General features: G+C 40.9%; 1 protein-coding gene across 1 annotated transcript in view; it reads right to left on the bottom strand.

The window, feature by feature from the left end:
- Nup93 (nucleoporin 93) overlaps window positions 1-20,875 on the bottom strand; it is a 96,205-nt gene that overhangs the window by 54,681 nt on the left and 20,649 nt on the right. Inside the window, exon 3 of the mRNA XM_055621501.1 lies at window positions 13,045-13,162. Coding sequence (XP_055477476.1) covers window positions 13,045-13,162 — 118 coding nt within the window. The remainder of the gene's footprint in view (window positions 1-13,044; window positions 13,163-20,875) is intronic.

Genomic DNA, 20,875 nt, shown 5'->3' with positions numbered 1-20,875 from the left:
AGAAATACATTTCAGGATACTTATTAATATAACAGCATGTTGCCTGTAATACCAGCACTTGGGAGGCTGTGACAGTAAGTTCCTGAGTTCAAGGTCAGCTTAAGCTACATAATAAGACTGTCTCAGAAAACAACAGGAAAAGAGAAAAGAATAAAATGAGTTTAATGTTGGCTAAACTAAATTCCATTTTTATAAGGATGCAAATGCAAAACAAAATAAAAACTAGTATTGAGAGAGCACTTTTGGCAGCAGACAAACAAAAAGGTCCAGATGGGGACATCAAGGTCAGAACTCCAAGGGGCATTTGCCACAGGCCCAGCTCATCCCTAACCCTGCTGTGTCAGTCAGCTGTGGCAGGTGCACACTGCAGGACTACAGAAGCCTTGGGAAGAGCAGACCTTTCTCAGCAGATACTCTGACATTAGAATGGACTAACCCTATTCAATGTGCTCTACCTCGTTTATGCCCCCAGGCACTCTGAGAGTCTGGTCTGGTACATTTCCATTAGCAGTGGCAGCATCTGTTGACAGCCTGTCTGAAAAGGCTGAGGCAAGCAGAGAAGGTGGTAGGGAGAAGAATACAAAGGACAGGTGGAGAGCAAGAATGAAGGGGGTGGGGGGGGGGGAATCAAGCATAAAACAAAGGGGAAAAGGCAAAAACAAAATATCTTTCTTATGACCTGCAAGAAACCTTGACATTCTGGTCCACCTAGAGTTCCAAACTTATTCCTGTATACCACTTTGCATTAACTTGGTGTCTTCGTTAGGGTTTCTACTGCTACAACAAAACACCTTAAAAAAAAGAGTTGGGGAGAAAAAGGGTTTATTTGGCTTATACTTCTGTATCTACGTTCATCATCAAAGGAAGTCAGGGCAGGACTTCAAACAGGGCAGGAACCTGGAGGCAGGAGCTGATGCAGAGGCCATGGAGAAGTGCACCTTACTGGCTTGTGACTCATGGCTTGCTCAGTCTGCTTATAGCATCCAGGACCACAAGCCCAAGGATGACACTGCCCACATTGGGCTGGGTCCTCCCCCATCATCACTAATTAACAAAATGCCTCACAGCTGGATCTGATCAAGCCATTTTCTTAATTGAGATTCCCTCCTTTCAGATAACTCTAGTTTGTGTGTCAAGTTGACATAACACTAGCCAGAACACTTGGCACACAGGACTTACTTATCCTGAAAAATCTTGAAACATGCTAAACCCTTCACATCAGTGAACTGTCAGCAGCAACATCAAACATCAGTGTGACTTTCTGTTCCAAAGTATTCCTTGGGGGAAAAAAAATTGAGGCTCACTGTGGTGGTTTGAACAGGTTTAATCTCCAAAGACTCATGTGTTTGAATGCTTGGACCACAGGGAGTGGCACTACCAGGAGGTGTTGCCTTGGAGGAAGAGTGTCACTGTGTGGGAGTGGGGCTTTGAGGTTTCCTATGCTCAAGCTCTGCACAGTGTGGAATCACAGTCTCCTGGTTGCCTTTGGATCAAGATGTACAATTCTTGGCTCCTCCAGCGCCATGTCTGCCTGGATGCTCCCGCCTTGATGATAATGGACTAAACCTCTAAAACTGTAAGGCAGCCCCAACTAACTGTTTTCCTTTATAAGAGTTGCCTTTGTCATGGTGTCTCTTCACAGCAATGGAAACCCTCACCATTACTTATTGTAGGGCTCATGGGAGCCATAGGAACAAATTACGTTTTTGTTGTTGTTTTTTTGAAACAGGGTTTCTCTGTGGGGCCCTGACTGTTCTGGAACTCACTTTGTAGGCCAGGCTGGCCTGGAAATCAGAGATCCACCTGCCTCTGCCTCCCAAGTGCTGAGATTAAAGGCACGTGCCATCACGCCTGGCAGGAACATTCCCACATGCACACATTGATCCCTCTCTTTCTGATTGCGATGAAATAGGCTCAGCAGAGAAAACAAGGGAGCAGGAGCTTGAAACAGCTGAGCCTATTTCATCGCAATCAGAAAGAGAGGGATCAATGTGTGCATGTGGGAATGTTCCTGGCCACAATTAAGGAAAGTCTTCCCACAACCACTAACACGAGACACTGCCCCACAGGTACACCCAGAGGCCCTTTTCCCAGCTTCTCTAGATCCTGTCAAGCTGACAATATCAAACATCATAATTTCTAAACAAATATGAGGCGTGCATCGTTGAACCACCTCAAGCACTACAGTGAGGGTTAAGTGAGTAATGGGCAAAGGATTGAAAAAGGATTACACAAATAGCATGAGTATTCTGATATACCACTAATAGTACACATACAACTCCTGGCTGGTTCCCTGCCCCCAAATCTTCCAAACTAGGGCAAAGGCAGAGATTTTCTGAATAACAGAAGTTCTAAATGGTCTGAAGGGGATAATAAAATGCTTCAATGACTGTTCATGAAATCTATGTGTCCCTTTTCACACTTTTCACATAGTGGAATGCTTCTCAATTACAGAACAAAATAAAACACCACATATTGTTTTTGAAACACCAAACAATTCTGAGTAATAACAGCCATTTCAGACCATCTCTAACGTATGCTTGATGTACTAATTCCTCACCTCTCAAAAGCATGCCAAGTTTTCTTTTCTCTTTTTAAAAGACTGGGTCTCGCAGAGACCAGTCTAGCCTCAGCCTCAGTAAGCAGCAGAGGATGATCTTAAACTTCTGATCTTCTTGTGTTCACCTCTTGAGTGCTGGGATTATGGGTGTGTACCACCACCTTCAGCTTAAGTGGTGCTGAGGGTCAAACCCAGCACCTCACATGTGCAAGGCAAACATTAACTAACCTAGTTATAGCCCCAGCCTTTTTTGTTGTTTCAAATAGGATTTTCACAGCCCTAATATATGGTTATCTTGTCCAAATAAACATCTCCAACAACTGTATGAGGCAGTATGTCAGTCAAGGTGGTGTGCTATAGATCCATTCCCCAGGTTAGTTTTGAATTAAGCAGGTCTTACTGTGATGGTTAATGTTAACTGTCAACTTGAAACAATGTAAAGTCATTGAGACTCAATGAGAAACTGTCTAGATTATGATGGGTTGTGGGTATGTCTGGGTATTACCTTGATTACACTAATTGATATGGAGAAATGTGCCCACTGTTGGTGGTACTATTTCCTAGGAAGGAAGTTTTATACTATTTAAGAATGGAGAAAGCAGTGTCTGTCGCACACCTGTAATCTCAGCGCAAGTGGAGGCAGAGGCAGGTGAATCTCAGTGAGTTCGAGGCCAGCCGGGTCTACAAAGCTAGTCCAGGACAGCTAAGGCTACACAAAGAAACCCTGTCCTGAAAAACAAAAACAAACAAGCAAAAGGAATGGAGAAAGCATGCTGAGCATTAGCATACATGCATCAATTCTCTGCTCTTTGTTTTGATTATGGATATAATTCGACCAGTTCTCCCAAGTTCCTGCTGAATTGCATTCCCTTCCAGGATGGTCTGTAACCCGACACTGTGAGCCAAATGAACTCTTTCTATTGTTTTTGTCAGAGTATTTGATCACAGTCTTTAACTGTGAACATTCCCTGTGCACTGGCCACTAGCCTTTCCCATTACCTGCTGGGTGTTCTCTTTGTGACTCAGTGGTTTTAGTTTGTATTTACTGTAAGGGCCAGTTAAGTCAGGAGGATGATGACACACATGATGTCAGGCATTAATGTTCTGCTGAATGTCAATTCCTGTCTCCTAGAAGTGAGTAATCTTGCTGTAGATAAATTTTCGTATATTCCAAAATACTTGCCAAGTTGAGAGCTTTGTCTGTGTCTTTAAATTTCAAGCACACATAATACCCTTAGGCAGCCAAATCATATTATGCGATACAAGATTTCAACATTCCGGCACACTGCCAGAGCTTAATAGCCAGTTAGACACAAAGTAAGGAAATGGGCCTGCATTAGGCCTACAAATAAGTCAACAATCAATAGTCCAGTATTACAGTAAAAATGTGATGTGCCCTTTAAATTGCTTCTAACATCATCCTTCTCAAGCTCAGCTTCAGAAACAAAACAAAGATGCTCAAACAAGAAGTGGCACACAACCTATTCTGCACAAACAAAAAACTTGGCATTTTAAACTAAAAGCTATCCTGGATTACATACAAGTTTTACTGGGCACCTAGAGGGCAGCGGCCTGAGAAATAACAGACTGTGTGTTAGACAGTAAACTAAGTAACAGCTCAGCAAACAGGAAATTCTAGCAAGGAAGCAGCTCCTGGAGTCTGTCTGGATGGGAAGGTTTGGTCCTCATGAAAATTCACATCCTCTCTCCCCAAACCCAGCAGGGCTTTGCATGAAGGTTTGGTTGTCCAGCTTTTTACTCATTTGACATTATTTTACTACTAAGTTTCCTTAAAAATGAGCAATACCTACCACATTCCTTCAAGAAGTAGCACATCTGAGCTGAGAAGATGGCTCAGTGGGTAGCAGTGCTTGCTGTGCAAGCATGGGGATCTGAATTCAAATCCCCAGCACCCATACAAAAATCTGGGTTTGGCATGGACACACCTGTAAGCCCACCCCCACCACTGTTAGGACAAAGACAGCAGATCTCTGGGGTTTGCTGTCTACCACCCTGGCCCAGTTCACTGAAACCCTGTCTCAAGGGAGTAAGGCTGACAGTTTAATAGAAGGGGACATCTAATGTCCTCCTCTGCTCCATAAATGCACAGATGTACGCACCTACATACATGTACAATTTAAATTTTAAAAGATCATACATCTTCCTCAAAATATTTAACGTAGTAAAAATAGTTTATTAAGAAAGGAACAACAGTCCTGTGTATAGAAATATGCTAGTGAGCAGAGAAAGGCCTTAAAACACTTCAACTGCACACTCCACTAGCTCCCCTCCTTCAAACACACCTTGACAGTCTGTTCTTTCACTTTCACTACTCTAGTCTATAAATGAAATTAAAAACCTAGGGGTCTAAGACCGAAGAACAGAACTCAGGTCAATAGACTACAGTTGAAATCTAGCCTCTGAGGGTTTTAGGTCCTGTTCAGAGAAGAGAGTTAACAAACAACAAACATCCATCTGCCTCTGTGGGTGGCTGGAAAGGAGAAAGTACAGAAAGTGCTGGCATGTGGACATAATAAATGATCATTAAACTCAGCTTTGCCACTCTGACATTAACTAGAGTAAAACAAAGGAATTTAATCTTGCCTTTGACCTGCACTTTCCTGTACAGGGAGGGCAAGAGAGAGGCAGGCAGAACTAAATCTCATAGTACAGGCAAATGAGTGTCACTGCAAATGGCTTACTCCCAGTCTGTAGAAATGCAAAACCTGCCAGCAGAGGCTGAATACCTGGCTCAGTAGTTAGGAGCACTGGTTGTTCTTGCAGAGGACCTGGGTTTGATTCCCAGCACATGGCAGATTCCATCTGTCTGTAACTCCAATTCCAAGGGATATGACACCCACTTCTGGCCTCCATGGGCACCAGACACACATATGGTGCATAGACATATACAGAAAAACACTCATACACATAAAATAAAAAGAAACAAACTATGAATACAGTTAGAAACTTTTATTAGCAACCTAACAGCAATTTTATCCCTACTGAACCTAACTTTTTAAAACAGAGCTTACATTTTACATGTCTTTTTTTCTAATGATTCATTCTTATTATATTTTATAAAAGTATCAGCTGGGCATGGTGGTACACAACTTTAATTCCAGCACTTGGAGGGTGGAGACAGGTCAAGGGCGACCTAGTCTACACAGTGAAACCCTGTCTCAATGAACAATAAACAAAGTGTTTCTAAATCTGAGATAAACAGGGGTGGGAGAATGGCCTGATTTGAGAAGCACTGATTAAGTAAAAAGCAGCTTTTGACGCTAGGCGATGGTAGCACATGCCTTTAATCTTGGCACTCGGGAAGCAGAGGTAAACAGATCTCTTGAGTTCGAGGCCAGCCTGGTCTACAGCATGAGTTCCAGGACAGCCAGGGCTACACAGAGAACCCTATCTCAAAAAACCTTCTACTCTCCCACACACAAAAAAGTAGCTTTTGAATGACTAATGCCCACCACTATATTTCTTTCTAACTTTAAGACATCTAGGACAGCTCAGGGCCTCATCACAGAACCAAATGTCACTGCAGATGCCCAGAAACCTTCAAGGATCCACCAGGACCTGCTCCTTTAAAGGCCAGCCCTGCTGTGACAGCCTGAAAGACACTGAGTATGGGAGTGCCTAACAGAGGAGAGCATGCTCAGAGAATAGCACACCCATGCATTCTGCTTCCTCGAGGAAATTAAGTATATGCTGTTCTGCCTGCTTTAATATAGCAACAGTGTTTTAAAAAGGAATAGAAGAATGCACCTCTCTATCCTGCTCATATCATCCCAAGAAATAAACCAAATTAGGCAATACTGATAAGGTTAGTCAGCAAATCCACAGTCCCACTTAAGAGTCTATTGACCTGATCTTCCCCTTGATCTATGAATTAAACAAACAGCCCAGCCCTGCTTGTAAACATGCTTTAGGAGACAAGGGCTCTTTCTTCTAAATGTTTTGGCAGCTGCTATGATGCTCTACATGCCCCAGGTTTCTGAAAAGTACCACAGGCTTCTCTGACTGCACCTCAGACTCACATAGTGAGTCCACACTCACACTCCACAGTGAGAATCAAGACCTGGACCTTCTGTACTCTAGAATAATTAATCCTGTGGGCCTGTGCCAATCCTGTGACAGCTGCAGGCCATGTCTGTCAGAATGAAGGGCCTCAGTCAGGCATGACTGCAGCTATCTGAGCTGAACCTCTTCACACCTCGAACCCCAAATGGAAGCTGGGCATTTGTGACACAGGAAAATGCTTTATGAAACAGCTTTACGAAGCAGCAGTACACCTGGTTCTAAGTAACAGAGGACACCGCCCTTCTACTTTCAACTTCCTTCCTCTCTCCAAACACAGAAGAGTAAAGGCCTCTCCAGTCTGAGCCTCTCCCTCCATTTCTTCTCATAGTGGGCACTGGTGGTTGAAACACAAGTAACCTAGGCCCCAAGTTTTGTAACTACCAAGTCACACTTTGCAACTGCTGTAGGCCAAACAAAGGTGTCACATCAGGCTGCAACCTGAAAAGCTCTGAATTGAACATCCCGAAATGGAAATAGGATGGATCACAGAGCACAGTGGCAGCAGATCAGAGTGGTACACAGGGTCAAGGGCTGCCATCTGAGAAGTGCCATCAATGCTTGACAAGACTCTCCAGTGTCAAATAGTTAAGAGGATAAAAGGACATACTCATTTCCGGTTTCTAAACCACGTCATTTAAAGATGCTAGACTGAAGATGACAACTTGTATTCCCCAGCTCCAGAGGGCTGGTGCATCAAGAAATATCGGCAGGTTAAGAGAGCTAATGAAGGAGGAAGGGATGCTTCAGTGCCAGTTCAAAGGCACAGCCCAGCCAATATCTATATGCCCTGCTCTATTCAGATGTTAGATAAATATTTTAGCTGTGGGCTCATTCCAAAATATTCTAACAGAACTATTCTACTTCTTTCTTCTTTAAGGTGGTAATTGATATTCTCCTGCTCACTACAGGATACAAGAAAGCCCTGGGAAGACAAAACAGCCTGTCATTTCCTGCTTGCTCAGAATGCATTCAGCAGCCATTTGCTTGCTTGTTCTGAAAGCCTTGCATTCAGAAGCAAGTGTGAATGGATAAATAAAAGGACTGAAATTTTATATCACTGGCTTACAGAAAAGCAGTTTTCACATTTTCTACAAACCCAGTTTGAATCCAAAGGTTACAGTTTTTAATTCCATTCACTAAATAATATAATTGTACTCTGCCACCACACCACCATGCCTGCCTTTCTTTGATCACAAGCAGGCAGGAAAACATAATCATTTCAGTTCTCACCATGTAAGTATTAGTATACTTAAGTATAAACACAAAACAAGATACACACTGGCTTGCCTCTGTGAAGACACTTTTAATTTTTACAAGTTTACGGGGTTTTGCCAACTATGAGATTGACATGGGTCAGGGTTCAGTGTCAGCAAATATGTTTGAACAGTGGGAGTATGGAAACCACTGTGTTCACACGGGGAACAAGGCCTGGCATAACTCCTGTCCCTGAAGAAGAGCTGAGCATAGAGAGATGTAAGCTTTTCTAAATGCAGCTCAGCTGTCACACCCAATCTTGACCTAAAATGTATGCCGTATTCCAGAAAAGGGTTTCTCTTCAACGAACAGACCTCAGACACTGCCTCGCACAGATTCATCTGATACAGCACTAACGACAGCCTGGATTAAGACTAAGATAGACAGCTGTTTCACGCTGGGAAAAGACAAGGTCCAAATGTCCAGTAAAGTCCTCTATGATCAGAGATGGCCAGTGGCTCTGTGGCTAAGAGCTCTTGCAGAGGACCAGTGTTCAGTTCCCAGCAACCACATGGCAGCTCAAAACCATCCCTAACTCTTGTTCCAAGAGATCTGATGCCCTCTTCTGTCTCTGTGTACATAGTGCACACACATGCATACAGAAAAAACATTCGTACACATAACATTAGAAAAAATTGTAACCTTTAAACAAAAGGTTACCGTGAACTTCCAGTAGACTTCCTTAGGCCTGGGAGAAATACAATAAAAAAGATTAATAAACAGAAATGTTTAACTAAAAACTTTCAACCACAGAGAACATGAAACTATGTAGAGAACAAAACATATTTCTTCAGTCCACAGTCTATTAATTAAAAATTTCCAATCACTTAGTTCAGTTTAATTGGTGCAGAGAAATCTGCTCAAGCATATGAAGTATAGTACAGCAAGACAAAAGGCAGATGTGTTTTGCCTACTAAAACCATCCCTCAGAATTGTAGAACAAATGGTCAGCATGCAAGTGGATAGAAACCTTATGAATGAACCTCATCGTAAGCTTCCTACCAAAGTTCTGCTAGACATTTCCTTGGTGCACATGCTTAGCAGTTAAACTTCAAGATACAGACAAAAACAAAGCAACCACTGGCTCTGATGGCACAGGCCATAATCCCAGCACTGACAGGCAGAGGCCAGCTTGTTCTACACAGTAAGTTCCAGGCCAGCCAAGGCTATATGGTGAGACCCTGCCACAAAACAACCACAGAAAAAGTCCTAGAGCCCGGCATAATGATCCATAACTTAACTGCAGCTCTCAGGAAGCAGAGGTAGAAGATCTTAAGGCCATTCTGGAGTACAAAGCAAGTCTGTCAACACAAGTGCGCATGTGTGCACACGCACACACCAGCAAAGCAGTCCTAGTATTAAGATACTGTATGCCCACTCTGAAAGTATTTCCCCTCAACTAATTCCCCTCAACCAGAGGACATTTCCAGCCGTACTTTGTACAGAATTAGTATTTATCCAGTAATGTTCCCAAAGAGCTGCTACTCATTGTGCCAATCACTCTGGCAAATCCAATACTCCGTCCAGCAAACTGTGCAAGAATTCTGCAACCTGTTCCAAATGCACAATTAGTGAGCACCACAACTTCTTTTCTTCTTTCCTGTTTTATATAACTGTCTAACTGGTAATGTCTCTTTCTCAAGATAGAAAATCAAGAGACAAACTGAAAATAACAATTTGTATGATAAGGGGTTACAGCACTGATTCATTTTTAAACTCACAAAGACATTTAGTTTTTCTTCTGACTTTTCAAAAAATAAACTGAGTGGTCTAAGCATACTCTTCATTTCCAAGAACAGAAAAAGAAAAAACAAACCAGTGAATATTTTATTTAAATAGTGTGGTAAGCAAATGGCTTAACAAGCATCTCAATGCTGTGACTATGACATAGCAGCTTTCCTGACTCTAAATTCTCTCATGATAATGTATCCTTTCCTTAATACTTGTATTTCTTTTTACTCTTACAAAACATTTTAATCTACTAATTAAGGCAAGATTATGAAGTTGGAGGCCAGCATGGGTTACATAGTAGTACCAGGAGACCAAATGTTATGTTGAAAACCCTATGAGAGAAAGAGAGGGCAGCTTACTGTTTGATGTTTTATACGCAGCAGACTATCTGTCACTGAAAAGCTCTGGACTGGAGCCTCTTTAATACATTACTGTTTGCTGACTTGTTTGGACAAAATAGGTGGCACTGAATTCCAGAATCAAAATGTGTGTAGTCAGCCTCACTTCCTGAAGACCCGGATAGAAAGCTGAGGATGTGCTGGCTGTGTTCACCTGGTCACTAGGGCAGCTAGCACTAAGTGTTACTCCTGTACTCTCGATGGGGTTTTTAATGGAAGGCTTAACATTTATAGCACTATAAGTGTACTGCATTGATGACTTCTCCCCCAAAAGATACGCTCAAATCCTAACCCTGAGCACTTGTAAATATGATCGTCTTTGGAAATAGGGTCTTTGTAGATGTGACTAAATTAAGGATATCAATATGAAACTGTCTTAGATTTGGGATGCACCCAATAAATGCATCAGCCTTTCCTTTTTCAACAGTGCTTCAATGGACGGATCTTATAAACTGACATGACAATTTCATTCAACAAAAGAAAAGGTAGATTGAACAGAAGAATCTATGAAGACAGTGTGTGAGAAAGAAATGCTGCCACAAACCAAAAAATGAGAAACCACCAAAACCTGGAGAAGAGATTCACCCCCCAGAGCTAAGGAGAACATGCTATGGTGTCAATGCTTTGATTTCAAATTTCTAGACTCAAAACTGTAAAAGAATATACCCTCCTGCCGGGCGGTAGTGACACACACCTCTAATCCCAGTACAGGTAGAAGAAGGTAGATCACTGAGATCAAGGCCAGCCTAGTCTACGGACTGAGTTCCAGCAGAGCCAGAACTGCACAGAGAAACCCTGTCTTGAATAAACTAAAAAAGAAAAAATAAGGGGGGGGGAGGGGTAAACCCCATTGTTTTAGGGGAACCTATTAATATTAGTTTTTAGCAATATTAGTAATTTAGTAATATTTATATTGGTAATTAGGTACAAATATTCTAATATTGCTTTGATTTAATGCTATTTAGAGATTGGGAAATACAGCTCCCACTTTATGCCTACCCAGGCTATTTCTGCACAGCCTTTTTGAATTATACAAGCAATGTAGTGAAAAGCCCAGTAGAGGACTATGAGAAACCATACTGTATTATTATATAATTCATTTTTGTCAATCATATATGAGGTCTGCTCAGAACATGATAAAGACGTGCAATCTGCCCTTAATTATTTTTTTTGTCAAGACTGAAATGAGTGCATGGATTTCTATAAGCCTTGTGTCTAAGACTATAAAGTCACTTAGATCAGTCTAGTACAGTTGATTCAGCAGTATGTCCTATTACATTATTGCTCTTATATAGTTTATAGGCTTTCTTTATGACTGTTTCAAAAAATAAAATCAATAAACATTTTCAAAAATTCTATTAAGTATCATTCATATGTATATTTAAGTGGTTTCCAAGACATATTACTGTTGCTGGCCACAGCAACTTTTTAAAAATGCATTTTCAATGCACGCCAGCATCATTGATTAGGGCAAACAAAACAGTAAAAACAAAACCTGTATTAATTTCAAGCTCCATTAGAAACAGAAGGAAATATAATCAATGTTTACCAAACAGAAAGAGACAGTCTATACATGGAAAAATGCCTTGTGAGCTTATAAGACAGCAAACAATGAGCAGTGAAGTCCTGACGAGCATCTGTCAGAGTACCCCAGCCCTTCCTTTTATGACAGTACACTCAAGATACTCTGATACTTAGTGTGGATTACTATATAGTATATTCTTGTCTCCAAAAAATGCACCATTTGAAAAACAAAAATCCATGTGTTGTTACAAAAGTCAATCAAGCAGGATGTAGTGACTCACACTTGCAATTCTAGCACTCTGGAGGAAAAGGGAATAAGATGAGTGCAAATTGCAGGCCTCCCTGAGCTACATAGTGAGTTTCAGGTCAAACTACATATTGAAACTGTCTCAAAAAAAACCCAAAAAAACAAACAAACAAACAAAAAAAACCAAACAACAAAAAACAACTTAGCAGCTGCACAGTATGTGAAAACAGACCACCAGCTATGTTTTACTTGTAAAATCAAGCAACCTAAGATGTCCAGTTTTACTATTATCCACAGCCAAAACACACCAAAAGAAAAAGTAAAAGAAGGACCGCTCAATGCTAAGAGTGGCACTGTGCCAATCAGGCTCCAACACGTGATACTGCTGGACGTCAAAGGATGGTGGTATACAGTGTTAATTTAAGCTGAATCAAAGGACACAACTGCCACCCAATTTCTTGCTTTTGTGGGACCTGAGTCCTTTTTATTTCAAAGGAAATTAGGGCAGGGGGTGGCACAGTCCCAACTACTCAGGAGTTCGGGATCACAAGCCCAGGAACTTAAGCCAAACCATACAAGACTGGGTCCCATCTCTAGCAAACAAACAAAAACAGGAGCAGGTAAACCAATACAGACAGCACAGCTCCGCATTCCACACAGTGCTTTCATTCCAACACAAAACTAATCAAACCAGGAGGTTTCTGCTTAACAATTTTATGGCAGTTTCTCATTAGATTAAAACAGCAACCAGCAGCTAGTGGAATATTTGGCTCAGAGACAATGGGATGTTCTATTAGGCCATTTCCTGGTATCACTAATGCAGCCAAACACTTCCTGAAGTTCAGAAAGTCATTTCAGTAAGTTCCAATACAAGCAAGATGCAAAAAGAAATGTGAACAACAAATAGTAAAATTATCTGAGATCTAGTAAAGAAAGCAAGAAAAACTTAACAACTCTTTGTGCATTGGACTAAGCCCAAGTAATGAAGTAAAATCTGTTCTCAGAACCAAAATTATCTAAAAAGTACAGGTTGGAATTGCTTTCTTAAATTTAGCCCCAAAGAGCACTCTCAAAAAAAACCCAATGATCCCCCTCTATCTCCAAATCAGTCTCCTGTTCTTATAGTTTCTGGGTAAGAGGAAAAGTAATAAAGAAAGTGGCATTCTTAGCTCAGCTGGTAAAGAAAGGGCCAAGGCCTACAGCCTAGGCACAAGCTCCAAGATACACACACAGCTGGCAGCCCTTACCTGAATGTCTGTGTCCTTCACAGGTTCAAGAGGTTCAAAAGTGGTGGCTGCGCTCAGACTCTCCAGTCTCTGGGAGATGTGGGATATATCAAGTCCCCGTGAACCGAGAAGAACTGATCTATATAGGGAAGCAAGGCAGGAAGACAAGAGAGGGAAAGTATTAGGTTATCTAATACATGCCAAAAAATACTAGAGAGTTGTTTTCATTCAAAACCTCCTATCCTGGAGTATGAGTAGGGGCCAGAGCAAATGGTAGAGCACCTGACTAAAAACCTCCATTTTCTGGCCAGAGGTTTTTATATAGCTGCTTTCTTACCTTCCCATAATGGTCTATGAACTCAAACAGCAGACAACACTGCATTTGGGAGCAAAATATCCAAATTAGTAATGACTGGCTTTGAGGGAGGACCTCATTACAGAATTAAATAATACCAACTCCATAAGCTAATGAACTCCAAACGCTTTCAGGAAACCAGTGAGATAGATGCAATTATTCACCCCGATTTGTAGATGGGAAACTAAGGTGCAAAAAGATTACCCAACTTGTCGAAAGTTACAGCGCCAGGACATGGTAGACACAGGTAATTATCTATCCTAGCTCCAGAATACAAACTCTTCCCCAGCACTCTACACTTAATGCTTCTGGAAGGAAAGCCAGTAAAGCACATTTACCGAAATCCTCATTAGCTGAGGAAACTGGGGCATCAGATAACTTGCTCAAGACCAGAATCAAGGGCTACTTCTGCACAGCTTGTCTTCAAAATTCAGGTACCATGTAACTATACCTTCAAATCCCCTCTTACTCAGCTAAGGATATAGCAGGCCACTTTCTGATAAATAAATGCTTCTGGAGAGAAATGGGAATATAGCTTACTTCATTTCTCCTCATCTAGGCAGCAGAACAATGAACAAATTTAAAACAAACAAACAAATAGTCTAGTATGATACTGCACATCAGTTAGAAAGGCTAAGCCAGGAAGACTGTAAACTCCCAGCAGGCTTGGGCTATAGGACAGCCCTTCTCTCAAAAATCAAAACAAAAAACAACATATCTTCACTAATATGTAAAGTTCTTTGAAAGAAAGAAATCTGGGTAAGTTATATTTATTCTTATTTGTCTTTACAGATGTGTGCACACACATATGTGCATGCACGCATACATGCCGTGTGTGTGCACTAGTGTAGATGAAGATCATCAGATTATCTGGAGCTAGATTCACAGATCACTTGACATGGGTGCTGGGAAGCAAATGCAGGTCCTCTAGATAGCAAGGTGAAAAATAGTGCTTTTCACCTCTAAGCCATTTCTCCAGCCGCCCCTCCTCTTTTTTGTTTTTGCAAGTCTTGCTTTCAACTCCAGATATGGAAAATGTGCCTCCATATCTAACTAGTTAGGTTTATTTTTTAATTACTATTTTTGTATTATGATTTGGTACCCAGAAAATGTCACCAACAAACTATGTTTTCATTTTGAGTAAGAAGCTACAAAGCCAGGACAAATGAGAACCAAGATGATGATGGAGATGGAGGAAGAAGAAGGAGGGCTGATGCTGCTACAGCATTTGGGAACATACATAACACCTAAGAGTATAATTCTAGGTTTTCAATCCCAATCTAACAACTCTCTCAGAGAAGAAAAAGGGGTTCCCTATGCTTAGCTGTACTCTGGTAAAAACAATTCCTCCCTGTAGATTAATTCCTTATGTCACACATCTCTGGACTTCCTTTCTAAGCTAATACATCTGATAGACAGCCTACCTCTCTTCTAACAATCCTGAATGCATACCTTCCTTCCACAATGCTTCTCAATCCTGGCTGCGTATCAGGACTGCCTACACAAAGACCTATTCTGACTAATCCTGGGCAAAACTGGGAGTAGATCATTAGTATAATGTTCTCCCTCCTTTCAGAATGGCTCTACTGATATGAATTTGCATACCACAAAATTCATCAGTTATAATGTACGTACAATTCAGTAATTTCATATACAGAAGTATGCAACCAACACTACAAGTAATTTTAGAATATTTTCATCATGCCCAAAAGAATGCCCTATCATGAGAAATACTTCCCTATTTATTCCCCTCCTAAGACCCTGACAATGCATATAAATAAAATAATTGAGTAGTCTTTTGTGGCCGATGCCTTTCTCTTAGTGTAATGCTTTTGAGGGTCATCTATCTGGGGTAGATATTAAAACTTCATTATACCATAGCTAATTTGTGTATCCATTTCAATCTGTGGGCATTTGGGCTGCTTCCAAGGTTTTCACTGATATGAAAAATGCTGCTAAGAACACCTACACACAAGTTTTGCATGAATGTTTACATTTTTCTTGGGTATATACTTCAGAGCAGAGCTGCTGGTTAAACTGGAATTTTGTTCAGTCTTTTGCGGAATTCAGACCATTTTCCAAAGTAGCCACACCAGTTTACGTCCTCACTAACAATATACAATTTTCAAATCCTCATCTTTATGATTATACTATCTTGTCAGTCTCCCTTTTATGGTTGCTACAAGAAAATGATAAAATACTGAATTTCTTTGTATATATAACTCAGCTTTAACAATCCACAAGACATGATTAATCCTGATCAATCCTTCTGTCCTATTTTCCTCCAGCACTGATTATTTTGAAGTAGATTATAGTAGATTCAAGATATTTCCCAATTGTTCCATAATTTGAAAATCTGTTTGTTGAATGAGTGCCAAATAAGATCCTGTGGATCTGATATGCTTTCTAAATCTTTTTTCAGTATAGGGTTTCCCTCCATCTCATTCTTCTAATTTCTTTGTAGAAGAATTTAGGCAAACCCTGTAAAACAATGTAACTCAGATTTAATCATATGAATCACCTGACTTGTTAAAATGCTGGTTTTGATTCAACACCTCTGGGTTAGAACCTGATATTCTTCACTTTAAAAAGCCTTGTGGTTGACACTTAGGTTACTGATAGGAAGAATACACTCAGAAGAGCAAAGATAAATTCAAAGCAAGTGCTAGGGGTATGACTGGATGCAAGCACCAGTGTTTTGCTGCTCTGTGTTCTGGTCACACTTCCATCAAGGAATATGGAGTCTGCAGACACTGATGCCCACTGCTTAGACTCAGCTGTTCCTATGGGCTTAAACTCTGCTGCTATCTGTCATCAACTATGTGATCACCCCAATAGTGAGCTGATTCTCTAGTATCTTTCAACATGACTGATTTTATTTTGGCATCATTAAAAACGGAAACACAGGGCGGTGGCACACACCCATAATCCTAGAACTCTGGGAGGCAGAGGCAAGCGGATCTCTGTGAGTTTGAGGCCAGCCTGCTCTACAAAGTGAGTCCAGGGCAGCCAAGGCTACATATACAGAGAAACCCTGTCTCAAAAAACCAAAAACCAAAAACCAAAACAAACAAACAAACAAACAAACAAAAAACCTGAATGCACATTTGATATGTTTCAACCTACTGCATTTTTACAGCTATTTTCTGTTTTTTAGATTTATTGTTGGGGGTTGGTCTGATGCTCTGTGTATTCAGATGCTAAATTCTGGGCCCCAAGATCTGTTTGCAGTCCAGACAAGAACATTCTCGCATATACTGAACTATGCTGTATAAGCTTTGCTTCCCAATTATCGGACTGGTTAATTAAATAATCTAGACAGCCTATAGCTGGGCTGAAGAGAGGTAGGTGGAGTTTGGTTTCCCAGTCTCAGGTAGGGACCACAGAGAGGAGGAAGAAAAAGTTGCCATGAAGCAAGATGGACCATGAGCATACGGCCATGAGGACTGGCCTGATGGAGCAGAAACAACCTAATCAGGACAAATATTTACAAGTAATATTGGGGAACATGACTGGCAAATAGCAAAATAGCTTAGAGGGTTGATATCTGGGCAGCTCTAGTGCTTTAAAGCTTAATATAAAGCTAAAGTCTCTGTGTCTTTTATTCAGGAACTAAATGGTCTAAAGTGGTGTAGAAACCCATAATAGATAATCAATCAGAAGCAAAAGGGGGTACAGCAAACTCTCCCCAAAATAATTCTATATTTGTATAGAATTTCTATATTGTATGAGTGTTTGCCTGCATGTTATGTTTGTGTACCACATGTGTACATGATGCTGCAGAGGCCAAAGGAGGGTGTCGGATCCCCTGAAACTAGAGTCACAGATGGTTATGAACTGCTGCCCTGTGGGTGCTAGGTTCTCTGGAAGAGAAGTCAATGCTCTTAAATGCTGAGCCATCTCAGCATTATGCATTTCTTATCCTTCTGATGCTCAAATTATCTCACCTTTGGCCAATAGAAGCTGCAAATTTGTTTCTAAGTTTTAACGTTGATTTTATTGCATTTTTTGTGTTGGTGTAGGGGTGTGTGTGTGTTTTGCTTTTTGGCTTATGGTTGTTGGAGATAAAACCCAGGACCTTACACACATTAAACTTACATGTATCAAAACTGCCTTCTAAGTTCTTTCTGAAACGACTCCAGTAAGTCTTTATAACTGCCATCTGACATGGCAAGTTTCATGTGTAAAATTTTAAACAGAGACCAGAGATCAGCCAACAATCCAGAGCCCTAATTGCCTTTAAAGATAATTCTCTGGGCAACAGGATTGTTGTACTACTGTTCCTAGACCTCTTCAAAAGAAGAACTAAAAATGTAGTTTTTTATTTTGTCTTAATTTTCTTACAATAAATTACAACATGAGTTAACACTATTGCTTTCAATTCAAATTCAAGAACATTCAATTTCAGGTTTACTTCACATGTTCTAATTGTATCTCCTTTTCCCATTGCAAAAGTCTCACCACCATAACTGTTAATATGTTTTGATCTACACAATACATAACAGTCTCCAGAAAGCAATAATAGCCTTCTACCAGTAACAACATATTAAAATATTAAATAACATGTTAAAATACAATATAAAGATATTATCACCGACTAATAAGCATTTAATTTGTTTTATTTTCCATTTTTGGATTTTTTTCTATATAAGTTTTACTTGATAAATATGCCAGATATTTATAAACTGCTCCAAAGTCAAATTCGTTAAAGGGCCCTGGCCTCTTCACCATGTTCCTCTTTGTTATTCATTGATAACATTTTGTCTGTTTACTTTCTATATTAGTCCCACCTTTATATATCCTGTGTGCTTTGACACCTGGGGCTCTGCTGACACTGTAGGACTGCCCCTCTCAGCAATCTAAACCCTGAAAGGTAACAAACAGCTCCATTGCAAACACATCTTTCCTACCCATATCAGTTGGGGTGGTTCAAATGAAAATAGCCCCCATGGGCTCACATGTCTGGTCCCTAGTTAGTGGAACTGTTTGGGAAGGATTAGGTGTGGCCTTGTTAGAGGAAGTATATCACTGAGGGTAGGCTTTGAGGTTTCAAAAAACCACACCAGGCCCAGTCTCCTGCTTGCTGCCTGTGGATCTAGACGTAGCTCTCAGTTACAGCTCTTGTGCCATGCCTGCCTGAGGCCAAGCAGCCCATTAGATGGTCATGGACTAACCCTCTGAAACTGTACACAAGCCCCCACTTAAATGGTTCCTTTTAGAGTCTGCCTTGGTCAAGGTGTCTTCTCACAGCAATAGTAATTAGCTGAGACACCAACAAATCCCGATTGTGGGCCAGGGTATTCCTTTCCCGACCTTGGCAAAGTCAGGTACCAGTTAACTAGAGATAGCCCCTGTACCTCAGAGCCTCCACCGTAACTAATTCTAACCATATTTAACCTGTCCTTCTACAGAAACCACAATGACAGTCCCAGCTCTTGCTCTATCTGCCTCTTGATTAGGTTTGGGCTATAATCCCAAAAGACACAATCCTATATAACCATAACCCTGAACGGCAAAATCCCAAAAGATCAAAATACCAAAAATATGATTCAGGAAAAATTAATTTTAAAAATGAAAAATATTTATTGGAGTCAAGCATAATGACACAGAGTTACACAACTGTAATCCTAGCATTTGGGAGGTAGATGCAGGCAGGAGGATCGAAGTTCAGGGTTAGGCCCCTTCATAGAGCTTGAGGTCAGCCAGAGCTATATGACTCAAAACAAGCACAAAAGGCATTTATGTATCTATGGTATGTATGTGTGTGCACGTGCGTGCCTGTTAAATCCAGGGGGTTTTGTTGCTGTTGTTTTGTTTCTTGAGACAGGGTCTCTCTATTACACAACCCTGGCTGTCCTGACACAAACCCAGGGTTCTGAGCATACTAAACAAGTGTTCTCTGTCAATAAACTACATTTCCAGCCTCATCTCAATTCCCCCCAAATGTGTGTATGTATACATGTGAGTGTGTGTGCGTGTGTGTATAAGAGTCTTGGTTTATAGCTTAGGCTAGCCCGGAACTCACTATGTAGAACCAGGATATCTGCCTGCCTCTGCTGAAACTAAATGTGTACACTATCACACTCAGCTAACTTGTCTTTTAAAAGAGGAGTCATCTGAGAAACACTAGGAGCATGAGAACATTTCATGGGTGGCTTTACAAACTATTTTGAATAGGCTGTATGTTTTTACAAATTAAACAAATACTACAACTGTGTGGTATTTGAGTAAGAATGGCCCCCACAGGTTCATGCATTTGAGTGCTTAGTCATCATGGGGTAGCTCTACTTAAGAAGGATTAGGATGGATGGCCTTGGTGCAGGAAGTGTTACTGAAGGTGGCTTGGAGGCTTCGAAAGCCCATGTTAGGCTCAGTCTTTCCCTCTGACTGCCTGCAGATCAGGATGTAAAGCTCTCAGCTACTTCTCCAGTGCCATGTTGCTCCCCATCACGACAATAATGCACTAAAGCTCTGAAACTGTAAGCAAACCTCCAAGTAAATGTTTGTTTGTTTTTGTTTTGTTTTGTTTTCTAAGAGTTGCCTTGGCAGGTCGGGCACGGTAGCATACACCTTGAATCTCAGCAAAGGCAAATAGATCTCTGAGTTTGAGGCAGCCTGGTCCACAGAGAGAGCAAAAGTTACACAGAAAAACCCTATATGTGTATGTGTATATTTGCAGGGAGGTGGAGTGCCTTGGTCACAGCAATAAAACAGTGACTAAGACAAACTGTAAGAACAAAACTATATAAAAAAAAAAGCATTTTATTCATATATCACTGTAATTGGCAATTGGTGCACCCAGATTTTTTGTTTGTTTGTTTTTACACAGGGTTTCTCTGTAGCCCTGGCCTTCCTGAAACTCATTCAGTAGACCAGGTGGCCTCCAACTCAGAGATTCACCCACCTCTGGATTAAAGCCACATACACCACCACTCTGCAGTACACTCAGCTATATATGTCGTCATATAAAGTAGTATGATGGATAACCTATTTTTTTTTCTGCTTGTATATTTAAATGTATTCAGTGATATATACCACTGAATACATAACCACCCCTATTATGTCTTCCCTTCCTCTGCCATGCTTCTGTGTTGATTTGGGTACAAAGATATAAATCCAATCTGCGCCACACTCATATACAAACCACAAATTAACACTAGCAATCAAACTAGCACCCTTGTCTGCGTGCTGCTCTTCCTAGCATGCACATCATTATTTCTGAGGCAGTTAGTAGCTGCTGGCTTCTTCAGGCATATGTGGCTTTCATTTATTAAAACCTCCTGGAATCTCACCAGCTGGAAGGAATGCAAATGCTGATGCATGATGCATTTTTCTAAGTGAAGTTTCCATCATCACTGTTTCCATCATTCTTTCTACAGAGCTCAGCTCTGTACCTCTCTCATGAAGCAGCCTTTCCAACCACCAGATTTACAGCCTGGGAAACTTTGGATTTCAAGGTATCAGCATTTGAGATCACAGCATTCTGTAACAGGTCCT

The sequence above is a fragment of the Psammomys obesus genome, unplaced genomic scaffold, assembly GCF_907164565.1.
Source record: "Psammomys obesus unplaced genomic scaffold, mPsaObe1.curated_primary_1811, whole genome shotgun sequence".
Taxonomy (NCBI): Eukaryota; Metazoa; Chordata; class Mammalia; order Rodentia; family Muridae; genus Psammomys; species Psammomys obesus.
The sequence above is the reverse complement of the archived record's forward strand: the minus strand, read 5'-3'. Positions and strand labels throughout refer to the sequence as shown.